Source organism: Nannobrachium achirus (genome assembly GCF_963921795.1).
Source record: "Nannobrachium achirus genome assembly, chromosome: 2".
Lineage (NCBI taxonomy): Eukaryota > Metazoa > Chordata > Actinopteri > Myctophiformes > Myctophidae > Nannobrachium > Nannobrachium achirus.
In genome coordinates, this window is record NC_137811.1 from 44,537,503 (window position 1) to 44,554,413 (window position 16,911).

General features: G+C 40.1%; 1 protein-coding gene across 2 annotated transcripts in view; it reads left to right on the forward strand.

The window, feature by feature from the left end:
* The first annotated feature begins 12,905 nt into the window (after positions 1 to 12,905).
* LOC308301218 (protein MTSS 1-like) overlaps positions 12,906 to 16,911 on the forward strand; it is an 88,399-nt gene continuing 84,393 nt past the window's right edge. For both annotated transcript variants that reach the window (XM_080745117.1, XM_080745118.1), the window contains exons 1-2: positions 12,906 to 13,448; positions 15,190 to 15,251. In XM_080745117.1, coding sequence (XP_080601243.1) covers positions 13,377 to 13,448; positions 15,190 to 15,251 — 134 coding nt within the window. In that variant the 5' untranslated portion in view covers positions 12,906 to 13,376. The remainder of the gene's footprint in view (positions 13,449 to 15,189; positions 15,252 to 16,911) is intronic.

Genomic DNA, 16,911 nt, shown 5'->3' on the forward strand with positions numbered 1-16,911 from the left:
AATGTTCACATTTAAACTCAAAATTCAGTTATTTTATGCATATTTTCCCCAACTCTGAATTGCTTTTGCAGATTGATATCCGTCCATCCTACATGTGACAAGTATTATAATTTAGACAAGCCTTTTATTGTTTAAAGATGGGGTACCGTGATTTCTTTCCCCCCTACAATTTTTTCTTTTTTCAAAAAAGTGTACAGAAATAAAAAAGTGTACAGAAATCGTTAAAATTATGTTTTTGTGGCCACACCCACCTGCTCATTAAGTATGCCTGGTTGTCATGTGGGTGGTGACCCAGCTGAAGCCACACCCACAGTGTTGTTGAATGGTAAAAAGAGGAGGGGGGATGATTTTATGATGTCATTATATCAGTGTATTTCAATTGGGCCTTTTGACTCGGAGGCTTTCAGCTTTCAGGAAGAAACCAATAATACACAGGGAAGACATATGTGCATATCATAACCACACCAGGGGGCCTATTATAGTAATGTACTGCATAGACACATACAAACAGAAAAAGTAACTATGGCACCGCCTCTTTAATGCAACCATTCATTTATTAACCACTTACAACTTTGCATCCCTATTTTTGGAATGTCATTACATTATTGTCAAACGTTTTCTCTTTTCACCCCAGAGTTGGGGACAAATAATGGATCTCTCACCAAGCGACGCATTGAGAGCTTGTAGATCCACTATTTTGTGTTAATTTGTAACTTTTATTTTTGTGCCACCGACTGTATCTTTCTGAAAAGACGCCCCTATGTGAACCACTGAGGAATGGGGCAGTGGTGTCCAAGTCCCTGCTCTATGTTGCATGTCATTGCCTCTCTTTTTCCTGTCGCACATCCAGAGTAAATAATATCTCCAGAAAAACATCTGGAACATTGTTTTTTTATATTTGTTTTAGCTTTTTATTGTTATATTTATATTTGCTTATGGAAAGAGCATAACATCTAAAGCAGGGACGTGCTGGCCATTGGGAAAAGCGGGACAACTCCCGAATGGCCGGTTCATTCCCGGCTGGTCCAGGCCGGCCATTAGAAAAAAGTAAATCGTCACTGTCGGGCAGAAACCTTGTATCTCCAAGTTTCAAATTTGTACATTTTTTCGCAAAGCAAAGCCCTGCTTCACCATCCAAGGCCGTCGCACAAAAGTAGTGAAAACAGCAGTGTGCTTGTAGATCGGCTGTTTTCACTAGTTTAAATCATTTTTAAAATGATAAATACAAAACAAACGGTTTTGGACATACAAGGTTTCTACCCGATAACGACGGAATTTGACTCATGTAATTGGCCCACTGGCTTGTCACTTGTCATGATCTGAAATGGCAAATCTTTGAGTAGCAGCAGCGCTATAGAGAGAGATCTCTCTCTATAGCGCGCAATGAGGGCCTCTCCAACTATTTTCCCCGAGTTGAATCAGGGGCCCAGCACGTCCCTGATCTAGTTATTTACTTGAAAATCAAACAATAACTTTGTGTTGCTCTGTGATTGACAGCTGGCAGGATTACCATGATGTTACAGTTAGATGCGGGGCCTCTGACATGACATATATTCTCCATTTGTATTGCAGTGTGACTGTTTGCTGTTTGTTTTTCCACAGCAAACGAGTGCAGAAGCATAGGAAATGTGAAAACGTATCAAATGTGACACTGCGATAAGGTAATCTGGGAACCTATTCAATTTGAGAATTAATTCAGAGATTACTAAAAAGGAAGTCACCGTGCAGTAGATGAAACAAAGGTGATTAGATGCATGAAAATGAGCTTAGTTTATTTTCTAACCATGTGTAACTTATTCTGGTCATCCAACTAATTAATTGTTTTCAATACAATTGTTCAGCATCTAGCAAATGTATTTCTATATGTTTTGCTGGCAAAAGCAAGCTAACTAAGTAACTATGTTAATCTTGCAGTGAAAAAAAGAGTACATGGGGTGCCCGCTGGCCTACTGGTCCAGGCGCATACCACTTAGGCCACGGGTCTCAAACTCGATTTACCATGGGGCCGCTGGAGGCAGAGTCTGGCTGAGGCTGGGCCGCACTAGTTTAAATCATTTTTAAAATAATAAATACAAAACAAACGGTTTTAGACATACAAGGTTTCCACCCGACAACGACGAAATATAACTCATGTAATTGGCCCACTGGCTTGTCACTTGTCATGATCTGAAATGGCAAATCTTTGAGTAGCAGCAGCACTATAGAGAGAGATCTCTCTCTATAGCGCGCAATGAGGGCCTCTCCAACTCTTTTTCCCGGGCTGAATCAGGGGCCCAGCATGTCCCTGGGCCGCACTAACATTAAACTTTCATATTAAGGTGGGGGCCACAAAATATCGTCTCGCGGGCCGCAAATGGCCCCCGGGCCGCCAGTTTGAGACCCCTGACTTAGGCATTGCCACATAGGCATGGATGCCTGGCGGCGTCGCTGGTTCGATTCCCGTTCCGGACGACCGTTGCCACGTTTCACTCCCCATCTCTCCCCCCATTTCCTATAGTCTACTGCCCTATCAATGAAGGCATAAAAAGCCCCAAAACAAATCTTAAAAAATAAGAAAAATATATTACATTTTGATACAGTTGAAGGACACCAACAATATGCCATACAATACTGTACTGTACCTGCATGTTAGCATTTAAATTGAAGAAACAAAGAGATGCATTGTATTTAGACTAATGATGAATATGAATTTGTATTAAACCCTCTGTGGCTCATGGGAAATTAGATATTTAGTTGTTTCTCTTTTGTGTAGACGGGCATAAAATGATGGCACCTGTGCAAAAAAAAAGAAAAAAAGAAAAACCAAACAGGTAAATGATATATTATTAACTGAAAAGCTATATCACTTGCTTGCCATTTGTTGTGGTGTGTTCAACATAAAATGATCAATTAAGAGCAAACATGGTACAAGTAGTCTCATATTTGCTGGAAATGGACAGGTTCTGGGCTCTGGAAAAATAAACACACTACAAGGATCTGACAAGGAATGAAGAGCAGACCTTAATATATAGTGGAAGTTTGTCGCCCCTTAGTGGCGAAAAAAGACATCTGTGAACTCAGATTATAGTGGCAGAGGCTACCAGCTTGCTGAAGAGCTGCAGCTGATGATGAGGGCTCCAGACTCCACCCCTGTCTCTAGTCACACAGAGACAGAGAGATTAGGAATAGGTAGATGGCACTGACATAAGCTGATGTAACACTGACACTATTTATAATGATCATATAATTAAATCCATATTACATTAGGCCTATTAACCAACTTCTCAGACGTCTAATATGTTGCACAGTTAGTTATCTGCTTGCATTGTCTGCTGGTTTGGTTCTGATTGACAAAATGCGTTCCTCTCAGCTATGGCCAGACACGCCATTATGATAGCTTAATGTCTGACATGTCACGGTGCCAAGCTGTCTGAAAAAAGTACTCACATATTTTACTAAAGTACAAGTATCAATATCGCAATGTAAACATATTCTGTTGCAAGTAAAAGTCTGTCTGGATTTCAAAATGTACTTGAGTAAAAGTATGAAAGTGCTGGCATCAAAAGTACAAAATGTTTGAAAATAGCTGATCTACAAGCTACAACGCTTTGTGATTTGAGCTTGTAGATCGGCTATCTTCAAATAACCAAGGTATAAAATAGGGCTAAAGTGGTTTATGTATGTCTTATAGTCTAATATTATAATTTATATTTAACTAACTATACTAACTACATTTTCAAATAAATGTAGAGAAGTAAAAGTAGCCTACAATATTTAGATCTGAGATGTCTATCTATCTATCTATCTATCTGCAGTAGAAGTAAAAGTATTGTAAATTGGAAATACTCAAGTTATCTACTTTACACCACTAACGCAGGCATGACCCCCATTTTGACCTATTTTGAGACTTAGAAATTGAACAATTCTGCTCAGGAAACACTAAAAAAATATGTATTTCATGTTTACAAAACGTCTCAGATGGTAGGAAAAAATCGCACCCGTGCGAAGTGAGCGGTGCAAACTAATTCCTGCGCAAATCAGTGTTGATAGGCATTGCATGGCAATATTCTTTTTGTTGTGTATGATGTCAGTCTAGAGGTCTGCTCAGACTATATAAGGATTGTAGCTTGTAAGAGTGTCATAGTGTAATGATAAGTGACCTTATTTACCTCCAGAGAGGCCTCCAGAGAGGCGAGAAGAGGCCAGAAGATGAATATTTTAGTTTTTCAAAGTCTGTTCATTTGTATTTTAAACTTGTATTACCTGCCTATCATTTATAACCTGTAAGATTTTCCACAGTCTGTCTAAAAGTGTGGTTATTTTATCGCTTATAAGTGATATTCATCTAATATAATTTTGAAATTCAAGGTTAGCACCGCTCAATAATTTTTTATGACGTATTTTACGCGGCCTAAACGCGTTATGACGTATTTTACGTGGCCTAAACGCGTTCTAAATCAGGGTGAACCAATCGAGTGCCTCTGTGACTATGACATCATGGACAGATCAACAGAATCGAAGTGTTTCATTGGTCTAGCGAACTCATGTCATCATCATTTGTGACATAAAAAAGCGGTCTATAGGAGCGGTTAGCACCGCTCAAAAAACAAGACTTGGCTTGTATGTTAAGGAAAAGTCCTGAAAGTGAAAATATCTGAGTTTCCTGAGGAAACCAATTCTACCTCTAAATCTAACTAGACCAGGTCAACCTGGTTGTGCCAGACCCCCTGTCTGTCATCATCATTTATGACATCATGCCTTTTGTAGGCATGTCATCATCATGTCATCATCATATATACCCTTTATATAGAAAACCCGGACAGACCGACATTTGCTTATGTAGGCCTACCCATTTCATGGGTCTGGCAAAAATCAGGCTCAGTCATAGTAGGACAAGCTCTGAAGCTCAGTCACCAAAATGGGAGAGGACCAGTGATGTTCTGCCATACTTTTTATTTCATCTTTTATCTATTATAGTGGGAGAAATATGTAACAAAAATAGGCTGATGTGTTCACTTCCGGCAGAAAGCGTGAAAATTTGCACCTAGGGGTATTTGTGATAGACCTAGGGTTGCCACCTTTCAGAAATTGAAATAAGGAACACCTCTTCCGGGCACGCGGTGCGTGCGTTCCGTGCGCGTGGCACAGCCGCCGGCCGGCGAAAAAATGCAGTCCCAAACCCATGAAATGCATAGAATAGTTATAACTATAACACACAACATGGTATAACCTATATTGTTTTGCAGTTTGAAGTGGCCAATTGTTTCTAAAATATGAATAAGTAAATTTTGTATGAAATAAAGCAATGTATGAATGATTTGAACCTGGCTCTTGGGTCACTTGGTGGTCAGTAAAGAGAAGGTAGTCAAGAAACCATTAAGTCATATACTTAAAGTTTAAAGTGCTTTATTAGCAACGAAGATTAAACATTTTTTACTTTAGGCTGAATAGGCTTCACTAACCTGAACCTGAGCATAGCCTAGTTTAAAGTGCTTTATTAGCAATGAACATTGAACATTTTTATTTTAGGCTGAATAGACTTCACTAGCCTAAACCTGAGCATAGCCTATTTTATGAACATTGAACATTTTTACTTTAGGCTGAATAGGCTTCACTAGCCTAAACCTGAGCATAGCCTATTTTATAAAGTGTCTACTGTCTACAATCTACTGTCTTGACACTCGAACCAAAATTGTTCTATAGATCATAATCTACAAATTGGAAGTGAAAAATAAACTTTAACACAAATTTAAAATGAAAACCAAAAATTACATGTACACGGAACCCCACTATAGGCAGAGCGTAGAGCGCACCACAGCCGCAGCGACTGCGAGCCGCCTCACAGAAGGTCCTTCGTGCCTCTCCCTCCTTTTGCTGTCTTTTACTGTGTTTTATTTCATTCATTATTGTTAAATTCTGTGTTGAGGTTTGTGTGACAGACCTTTATGGGGCATTTGGTTAAATACGGAACAAACCGCATTCCGTATTGGTTCAATACGGAACGCATCTTTTAATTGTCCAATACGGAACGATTCCGTATTATACGGAACGGGTGGCAACCCTAGATAGACCCCTCACATGCTACTTAAAGAAGATTTTTGTGGGGGGTCTTTTTCTCCCTATATAGTAAGTGAATTAGAGCCACCAGATCCCATGGGAAGAGTGCTTGGATCCATCAATTTTTGAATTCAGCGCACAAAAATACCAGAAGTGAACACCTTTTTCACATATTTCTCCCACTTTTTAGTTTAGTCATTAAGGTCCACAGAATGAGAGGCCTTCTCTGCCGGAAACATCGCGAAAACAAGTTATGGACATTTGTATATTCGATGTCCCATCAACTCCTCTAGAAATATTTAAAAAAGAAAAAAAAACTGATTTAAGTAGCATAATATGAGGGGTCAAACTAGGGGTTCTTCATGATTCTGAATTCATTGCAAGCATTTGTTTTGCAAGAAAAACATTCCTTGGGCTAAATTTCGGCCTACTTAAAGCAGTTTTTTTTTTCTTTATTTTTATATTTCTGGTGGAGTCAGTGGGACAGTGAATATACGAATGGCCATAACTTTTTTCGCGATGTTTCCAGCAAAGCAGGCCTCTCATTCTGTGGACCTTATTGACCAAACTAATAGATAAAACAGAAATAAAAAGTACGGCAGAAAATCACAGGCTCAACCCTATTCCTTGAGCTTTTGGGCTTGTGGGTCCCCGACTATCAGAACACATCCACAGTGTCCTAGTGTCCTCAGTGTCTTCCACTTCTGGGCAGCTGATCTTTATGATGTGGAAGCTAGCCCATATACTGCCCTTTGCTGTCTGCCTGTGGCACTGAAACCAGTGAAAACATGAGTTCATTGAGGTCAGAGGGAATTCTTCTTTTTTTAATGAAAAGCGTGCAGTCCACTCAGTTTGAATATTTCTCAGACGGGCAGGAGGAAAACCGAGGGAAACTGAGTGCAGTCAGGGAGGTGAAATGGTGGGATGTGACCAGGGGGCACAAAGAATAGTCTGCACATTGCTGATGTCATATAGGGCAGATCTTTATGCCCATACATGGTGTTCCGTCTCCAGGCCAGTCTGTGAGGTCAGTACCATGACATCAGATTATGGCGTCAGAGTAAGATGTGATGTCAGCATGCAGACAGACGATTACCATGGCGGCGAAACTGTGTAGTATCACTGATGTCAGACATTTGAATTCAAATCAAATATTTACATTGGGAGTCCTTGACATGAAAAATGTCCTAAACCCACCAGGCTTGAGTTAAGACCCGCCTCGCGGAAACGCAAGAACTTCTAGGAGTGGCTGAAATCCTTGCCGGTCACATGGAGGGTGGATAAAGTCAGTAAAGGGATTAAGACAATCTTAAAACTTGTACTGAGAAAAGCCTGCATTTGCACAATGCACAGCTATTCATTTGTCACTACAGTGCTCAAAATAAACTGTGCTAAACCAAAAACCTGAAACTTACTTTGTAGGCTACTGTGCTTAAAAAAGGGAAACTTTGTAACTTTGCAAAAGAGAAAAACATACTGAGAAAGCTATTAATTTGTCACTACTGTGCTCAAAATAAAAACTCTTACTGATTATCAGTTACATTGATTGTTATAGTTTGGATATGGCTTTGGGCGTATTATGCTGCGCGTATTATTGTAATGGATCGGTAGGTAGTAGGTACAGTATTGCTTTGCACTAAGAGCACTAACGTTTATATATGCACTTTCATACTTAAGATTATTGAGGGGCGTTTCCGCGAGGCGGGTCTTAACTCAAGCCTGGTGGGTTTAGGAAACACGCGAAAAATGTTGTGAAACACCGGATGCATGGGGACCCAAATGGATTCGGGTCTCCATCCGGAATCAATGGGGGTAGATTTACTTGAATCATTTTTTTTGTCTTAGGAATGCGACAACTACAAAAAATATTATTGAACTCAAGTCTCCATGGCATGAGTAATCAATAGAAAAAAAAGTTATTTTGAGGGTGAACTACTCCTTTAAGACACGGCTGGCCCCCACCAGAACCCAAATATCCAATATCTCCTGAAGACACATAGCACTCAGCTCCATCCACAAAAAATGAGAACAGAACAATACAGAATCTCACCCATCCCGTTCCTAATGATCTTTTAAATGCTAAATAGAAGAAGTAGAAAATCCTACTTATCATTGTTTAGGCTAATCATGTGAAATCTATTGCGCTTTTATATTTATCTTGTGGATGCTTATAGTCACTATACTTCAGTGATGCAGCTCATCCCTGCCTGAAGCCTTGCATTGTTCTGTAGCTCAGGCCTGCCCTCTAGGGAGAAAGTTGAACAACTGTCAAGCCATGCACTGCTTTACATATTATGTAAAGCAGTGGTTCTCTTTTTTATGATTTATAGGTTTTTTTTTACAATAGAGACAGAGCCGGGTAGTGGTAGCCAGATCATATCAGTATGGATGGATCATGTCCCCATAAAAAAAAAGACAAAAGACTCAACAAGAATAGAACAAACAACTAACAGTAACACTAACAGTTAGACAAGACCAAACCTAAATCTACCAACAACAAGAAACAAACAAGACACAAAACATAACACATACCTTAAACACACTTTTGCTTTGCACCTCTATCATGATGAAGCCTCATGCAATCAGTCCACAACATTCTTACATAACAGGATAAATATACACTAGTAAGACGCCTCAGGGCGACAAGCGACATCGCCCTGCAGATCTCCATACTGGAGATAGACTACACAGAGACAAGCTGTGACTTTTGGTAAACTGCGACTGTCATCGCAATTATATGCCATACCTACGTGAACATAAGGAGTGGTTCTCAAAGTTGGGTCTGTGGACGCCTCCAGGGGTACAAGGAGGTCCGCAGTCAAATTAGTTAATATGGCATCACAAATCTTTAACCACTTTAGCAATAATTCATACTTCAGCTATTAAAAAATAGCAGATCTTGCAATTCGTGAGCTATAGTAAATTACTTTTGGGGGAAACTCTTTAGAAAGATCTTTTCTCCCGTGGTTCCCTAGCAGACAGTTATTTTGTTCTTATGTAGCCAAGCTTTACAGCACTGTAAAGTATTTTCAGGAAAATGTCACACGTACAACCCTACACACATACAGTACTGATACGATGATGATGTCATCATGATGGCATTGACCAATCAAGAGATAATGTGCTTATGAAGTGTCAGAAATGAGGCGGCTCTCCCCTACTTTAAAGGGGAGAACCACCCATTTTCAATATTGAACTGTCATTATTAATATAGGCCTACAGTTATGTGGAAATAAGAAAAAAGTTCCCCCATTCTGTGTTGCCTAGATTCTAGGCAACACAGTTTTCAGACCAAGGACCCCTTAGTTGAGAGAGAGATGAAGCAGGGACCCCCACAACCTTTTTACAGATTCTATATATTTTAATCGTTTGACAGCGCAATCATCACTGTATTTTGGATTCATGTCAATTTGTATTTTCAGATATTTAACCACTTGAGCCGTCATTACCAAATCAATTTGATATTTTACTCTGTAGGCCTACTTAGTCTGTTCTTTTTCCCCCTCTACACCAAATCTTCTTTCTCTCAGAATATGGACACTAGGGTTCAAGTTGTTAATATAAAAAGGATTGGAAGATTTGGAGGACGCCCTGTAGTAACTCTGAGGACCCCTTAGGGGTCCAGGACCCCCTGTTGAAGACCCCTGGAGGATTGGTTTTGGGGTTTGTATTGCAAAGTACACCGTGTTGAGTGATGACATTATCAGTTTTGAGCTGTTTAATGCTTTCCAATAATTAGATAGAGGTGGAGTGGAATTATGATGGAAGCTGCTGTCCCAAAGTCACTCCCCTGGTAAACACAGACTGTGTTTGAGCTCGGCACTAGTGCTTTTTAGGTTATCATCTTAGAACTTAAAGATGAAAACACAACGAATATCAATCTATCTATCTACAGTATCTATCTATCTATCTATCTATCTATCTATCTATCTATCTATCTATCTATCTGTATCTATCTATCTATCTATCTCTACCTACCTACCTACCTACCTACCTACCTACCTACCTACCTACCTACCTTCCGTCCTTCCTTCCTTCCTTCCTTCCTTCCTTCCTTCCTTCCTTCCTTCCTTCCTTCCTTCCTTCCTTCCTTCCTTCCTTCCTTCCTTCCATTAGGGTCCTGCTTAACCTTCCTTTCCAGACTCACCTCACCGCTACTCACCAGTCAAGCTACTCACCAGTCAAGCGTGGGGTGGCTCAGAGTAGATGACAGAGTATAGCGCCATAGATCATGTTCAACCCAGAGTCACCGTAAAGGTCTCTGTAAAACCCAGGGGAAAACTTATGTTAATGGTTTTAAAAAGTAGAATATTGTACAACTCATATTGTCCAGTGCACAAGTGTTTGCTCTCTTGTCTAGAGCTTTACTCTGCAAGATTTAGAAAAACGGATTTGATTTTTGTTGTAGGCCTATATTATTTAAAAACAAGTTCATGTGAACAATGCATTTCACATGTTTTTTTTTGCGAAAAACATTAAAAGCCTGTAATACCTTAACCTCATGTTTTTATTGCATAAACCTGGGACCTGATAACTTGACAAAAAATGAACACGGTTTTAACAGCGGTGGCGGCACATTTTTGGTGGCCAAATGAGAACTGAACTTTTTTTTGATTGATTGATTGCAATAGTACAGTTTCATAACAGTAGGCAGTATAGCCTACAAATCACTGGTACAAGGTCAACTAAAGGGAGATCCTAAGCTTTACGGCTTATTTTTTAGGAACCACGTATCTCGTCTAACATTGAAAGACAGGCGGATAGAACACAGTATACTTTGCATTGGATAACATCAAATATAAAATCTGAAAATTAAGAATAAAATTAAAATAAAGAACAAAAACAGAACAAGCAGATTGAGGTCTTAAGACTAGACCGATCTTTTCTAATAGAAGCCTATATTGCACCCAAGAAAGACATGGGTCATTTGGGGTATTATTTTAATACACTGGTTTTGAAAATATAACCTGCACTAGGGTAACCACTAGGAGGCATCATCACACCAACAGTAGAAATGCAGTAGTTTAAACTTTAAACTACTGCATTTCTACTGTTGGTGTGATGATTTAAAGAACATTCCTATGTTAGCTTTTGATGAAATCTCATTTTAAAATCAGGAACTGAAATCAAAGATGCCAAACTGGCTTAGAAGGATGCAATGAAATATGACTATTTAGTATTTATCTATAAATTGGTTACACTTTTGCAAAGGAATTCGACTGAAAGACACACGTACACACACACACACACACACACACACACACACACACACACACACACACACACACACACACACACACACACACACACACACACACACACAATGTAGGCCTAGTTAGTCATATTTCATTGCATATACACGTAGAAAGCAATTACAGTATGCCAATCAAATGGCTAAATTTGGCATATTAACAGGTTTCTACGCACGCACGCACGCACGCACGCACGCACGCACACACACACACACACACACACACACACACACACACACACACACACACAGTCACACACACACACACACACACACACACACACACACACACACACACACACACGCACGCACGCACGCACGCACGCACGCACACACACACACACACACACACACACACACATACACACACACACACACACACACACACACACACACTGACTACTAGTACAGTAGTAGGCTACTACACTTAAAATTATGAAGCAAGCGGCGGAGCGCATCAAAGCTACGCGTGCACGCGCTTTCCTCAGCCTGCGCTCGTGCTCGTGCTCGTTCCTCACCTCTTGTGTGTTCTCTCTCCACTCACTCTTAAAGATGGGATTTATGGTTCTTTGAAGTGAGCCGGATCTCTGGGATCCGTTTCTTTCAAAGAGCCGTTCAAAAGACTGGCTCATTTTAGTTAGTTACTCTGTAGAGTATTATAATTACGACGAATCACTTCTCGCCATTTTGGCCATATATACATTTCTGCCATTTAAAAAAGCCGATCTACAATGCACATTGTGAGCTTGTAGATCTGCTATTTTCAAATGATTTTACTTTTCACTACATTTTATTCACTGGAAAACCTGCATGTGAAATGGGACATTCTGCATAATTGATTGAAGACTTTATTAGAAGTTTGCATAGGAAAAGGTACAGTTTCATGACGGTACAGTTCACTGGTACAAGGTCTACTAAAAGGAGATCCATGAAAAGACTAAGCTTATTTCCACTGGAAACCATTGAAGTATCTCATATAACATTGAATGACAGACAAATAGAACACAGTACTATGCAGTAGATATGTAAAGAAAAACAAAATAGAAGACAGTAAGTCAAAACAAACAGTATATACAAAGAAGGGGCAGGGGAGGGTAGGGTTGGGCTAGATTCTTTTTTACCAGTTGCGAACGGCTGCTGCCTGTAAGTGGTTTTTCAGGGCAATTTTAAAGGATGCTAGTGATCCACACTCCTTTGTGGCCTTCGGTAAGGCTTTCCACATTTTGGTGGTATAGCAGAAAAAAGAGTTTGACCCTTTGTTGGTTTTGACTCTGGGTTGAAAGTGATAATGAGTATAGGCTACTTTCTACTATTGGTATTTGGTAGGCTACATTTTGATACCAATACTTTTGTGCTTTTACTCGTACATTTTAATTCCGAACTTCTACTTAGCAGCAGAGTATTTCCACTTTGCAGCATTGATACTTTTACATGAGTAGCCTAATTTAAAGAATTTGAGTAGCTACTTTTTCCACCACTGTTCAAAGGAACGGCTCCTTACTGCGAACCGGATCCCATCGTTCATTTCAAAGAGCCGTTCAAAATACTCGATTCGTTCGCAAACATCCCCACCACTACTCTCTCCACTCACTCTTGACTCGGTGCAGCAGAGAAACAGTGGAGGTCGGTAGACTACTGGACGTGTTTATCGGAATGTACCTTTGGAGAGACGGGATAGCAGCACAGCTCTTGCGGATTACAATGGGTTCTTCTTCACTATGCCACTCGCTATGTTATCAGTTGCCAACATGTGGATAACAATCTGGGGGCATGGAGAAGAAAGGGGGATTTAAATGTGTGTGTGTTTCCACACCTCTTCGCCCGAAGCACCTTTGACTTAAAGACGTGAAAAGTATCTAGAACCGCCGTAAATTTTCACCGTTACTACTTTTAACTGAGCTCCGAGTTTTTTATTTTATTTGTTTTTTTGAGTGTCAGTTTTGAGAATAATACGGGAAGCATTACGTACCGTCCACCACGTTATTTGTTTTCTCTTGTTTAGCACTTGAAGTAGCCGCGGTTTGTCGTTGTTTTCTTGAAGAGCAAAGCTGGCTGCCTATCGGACTGACCACTGGAGCTGGTCCTGAAAATGGAGGCTGTTATCGAGAAGGAATGCAGTGCGCTTGGAGGACTCTTCCAAACTCTTATCGGAGACATGAAAGTAAGACCATTCTAGACAAATGAAACGTAGCAATGCATATGCTGTGATTCACGACCGATTCAGCAACTTCTAACTTTACCACGGGTCAACATTTCAGTTTTTCTTTTTCTTTTTTTACCATTGTACACAAACAAGACCCCATCTTGCATCACTCAGTGTCTTTATTCTCCAATCCCGACTATTCCTAATGGTAAAAAGAAAAGAGCACTGTTTTGCATTAAGTAAGACATGTTTTCACAGCTGGGATTGTATTAAAGTTCTCATTCCTTATTCCAGTCATTTTGTTTTGCTATGATTGTGTAATAATAACATAGTAACATTCTGTTATAGGCCTATTCCATCCTATCCTGGAGGTATTTAACCCACTCTGGCTAAAGGGGACTCTAAATGGGCCAATTGGTCACAAAAGTAGGACATGTCAATTTTGAGGTTATTTTTGAGAGAGCTTCGCTGATGAGACAACTAGTTGATTTCCCAGCTGTTGTGTGGCTTTAAGAATGCTGGGAATGTAGCAGGGTCTGTAGGATTTGACATGTGTATAGGTCAAATGACTTGCCAGTCATTATGTTTACCAGAATCACAACGTTCATATAAATGCAGCAAAAACATTCAGTAGTCAGTATCAACCCCTGCATGTTTGTTTGCCTGACCACGACCACAGATGAAAATGTAAATGTGAAATACCCTAATGTCTTGTAATTACTCCTTGATGGTACCTCCGTGTGCTTTGACTTGCATGGTATATGTATCCAAATGATTTCCATGTTCCATTTAAAGTTACCTGATGCTTGTGTAAAGGTTGTTGCATGCCTGTTGATTAAAACAAGCCTATGTACTCCAAAGAGGCCTGAATACACAGGATTTCCCTTCAGTTTAGGGGTTGAACCAAAGGTTTATAACTCTACTAAACACACCCACAGGCCACAGAGCAGAGATTATGCTCTTGTTGGGTGTGATGTTCCACAGCAGCACGTGAAGACATTCCTTACTCGACTGACACTAGTAGCACATAATCGACGACAAACATTCCCTTGTTGTAGTTTCATCATCACTTTTAATCTCAGCTATTTCCTTCTTGTGTCATTGCTATTCTCATCTCTGAGTTTGAGCTTGTCTTGTTGCTTTATGCCACGGGTTCTCTGGGAGTAACTATTTTCAGCCAAAGACCCAAATTAAGTAAATTGAGTCTCCCTTTGGGACCCAGGCTCATTAAAATATTAGAAGCCTACTCTTGTTAGTTGCTATGAGAGGATCTTAAAAGTGGCCTGTAGCCCACTTTTTGTCCCAGCAAGTGTAGGGCTCTAGAATTATATTATTTTTCCGTTCAAGTGTATGTTCTTCATTGAAAATATACTCTCAAGATGTATACTGCACACATTGCGTGTGTGTGTGTGTGTGTGTGTGTGTGTGTGTGTGTGTGTGTGTGTGTGTGTGTGTGTGTGTGTGTGTGTGTGTGTGTGTGTGTGTGTGTGTGTGTGCCTGTTGCACACATACTCTTAAAACCAGTTTATTTGACACAAGTGCAGATGACAAATTGGCCATATACCTAGCAAACTTTTTTGATCAGATTTGAGCAGCCCACCGTCCTGTCATGGAAATTGGAGTAATGGTTCTGAAGTTAAGCTGTTTATATGGCATCATATTTGTAGCTTTGCCAAGGAGTTGTATAACTCTTAATTACAGGTTTTTCTGTGCTAATAATGGATATGTCAACACCGTTTCTGTCTATTTGTGCCTACAGAGCAGCTACCCTATTTGGGAGGACTTCATCACCAAGGCTGGCAAGCTGCAGTCACAGCTCAGGTGAGAAAGAGTGTGTGTGTGTGTGTGTGTGTGTGTGTGTGTGTGTGTGTGTGTGTGTGTGTGTGTGTGTGTGTGTGTGTGTGTGTGTGTGTGTGTGTGTGTGTGTGTGTGTGTGTGTGTGTGTGTGTGTGTGTGTGTGCGTGTGTGTGCGGCGTGTGTGCGTGCGTTTGAGCGTGTGCGTGTGTGTGTGTGTGTGTGTGTGTGTGCGCGCGTGTGAGCGTGTGCGTGTGTGTGTGTGTGTGTTAGTTTTTCTCAGTTAAAATGTGACTTTGTGTAGGAGAGATACATATAACATATTGCTGTAGTCAACATTTCCGCTGGCATTAAGCATGGATGCATTTGGGATTGTTGTGGTGTCCTGTGACAAAACACCTAGGCTAAATTTAGATCTCCCTGACTCATGATTTGTGGTTAAATCAAACAAAATTTTATTCAGATAGCCTACTGCACAGACATGTAGTTGAATCTAGCAAACTTTTGTTTTCATGTCCATTGCACAACACTGTTGACAGCCCATATTGCGCTGTAGTGTTCAGCCAACAATCCATGTAGTCCTACTGGTCTTGTGTAATAGATGTCGCTATGGTCATTGCCTTTCTAAGCAGTTTTTAGATGCCACTTGTCTATAGACATCACTTTCAATTGCATGCCCGAAATGTCGTCTTTTCTTCGGTGCATTAGAAATCTTGCTACATGAGCCCTGCAGTGCTCAACCTGTTTATTATTTCTGTTATGCACTGTAAATTAAGTTCATGCACATTCTTTTGATGTGTTTATAAATTAAATAGTGGTGACATAAAAGTCTTCATAATATTGACCAGAGGTCATTTACAGTGTCCTTTTTCTCCATTCACTCTTCATTAAGGTGGATTTGTTTTTCTACATTACAGAGGACGTTGTCTTCACAATACTGTTCACACCTACCACCTAAATTCCTCTCAAATCCCCTGCTAACAATGGATGTTAATGTTAGCCACCTTTCCTAATTGGTTTTAAATGGCCACGTGCCAATAGGCAAACTACTACTGACAGTTCACATAAAAGCTCACTGTCCTGCAAATACTGTACATTTGTGTGCTGACAGTCTAAATTATTGTTTGGTTAACAATGCATGTCAACCCTGGTTTTTATGCATCCACAAACCAACACTGACAGCCACATAAAGGGTCAATGACTAGCAGAGACTAGTTTCCCCATTTAGTCAGTATTAGGACTGATTAATGATGATATGTTATTCAAGTGTCTCCGTCCTGCCAAGGTTAAATATTTGACCCAGCAGTGTTTAAACTCAGAATGTTCTTTATGCCGATATTGCTAGTGAATGGATGTTTGGCAGTTGGGTGTCTCTGACTGTACTCTCACTGATGAGGTTACCGTTTGCATCTGGCTTTTGAATTTGGAACACACTGACGAGCATATGTCTGCCTTTGTCTTTGAGGCAGTGGATCTACTTGTAATGAGCTGCAGTAAAAAAGCAAAAACAACAACAACATGATATTACATTGTCATGACCCACATGCAATTTAGTTTTCCTCCAGAAGATTAAAAGATGACATTTCATTAGCAAAATAGCTTTAGTAGAATAACAGAAACCATGTTATAAAGAGTAATACCTTTTTATGTTTCAATTCATACTGGTCCCAACCTCTCTAATCTAGGT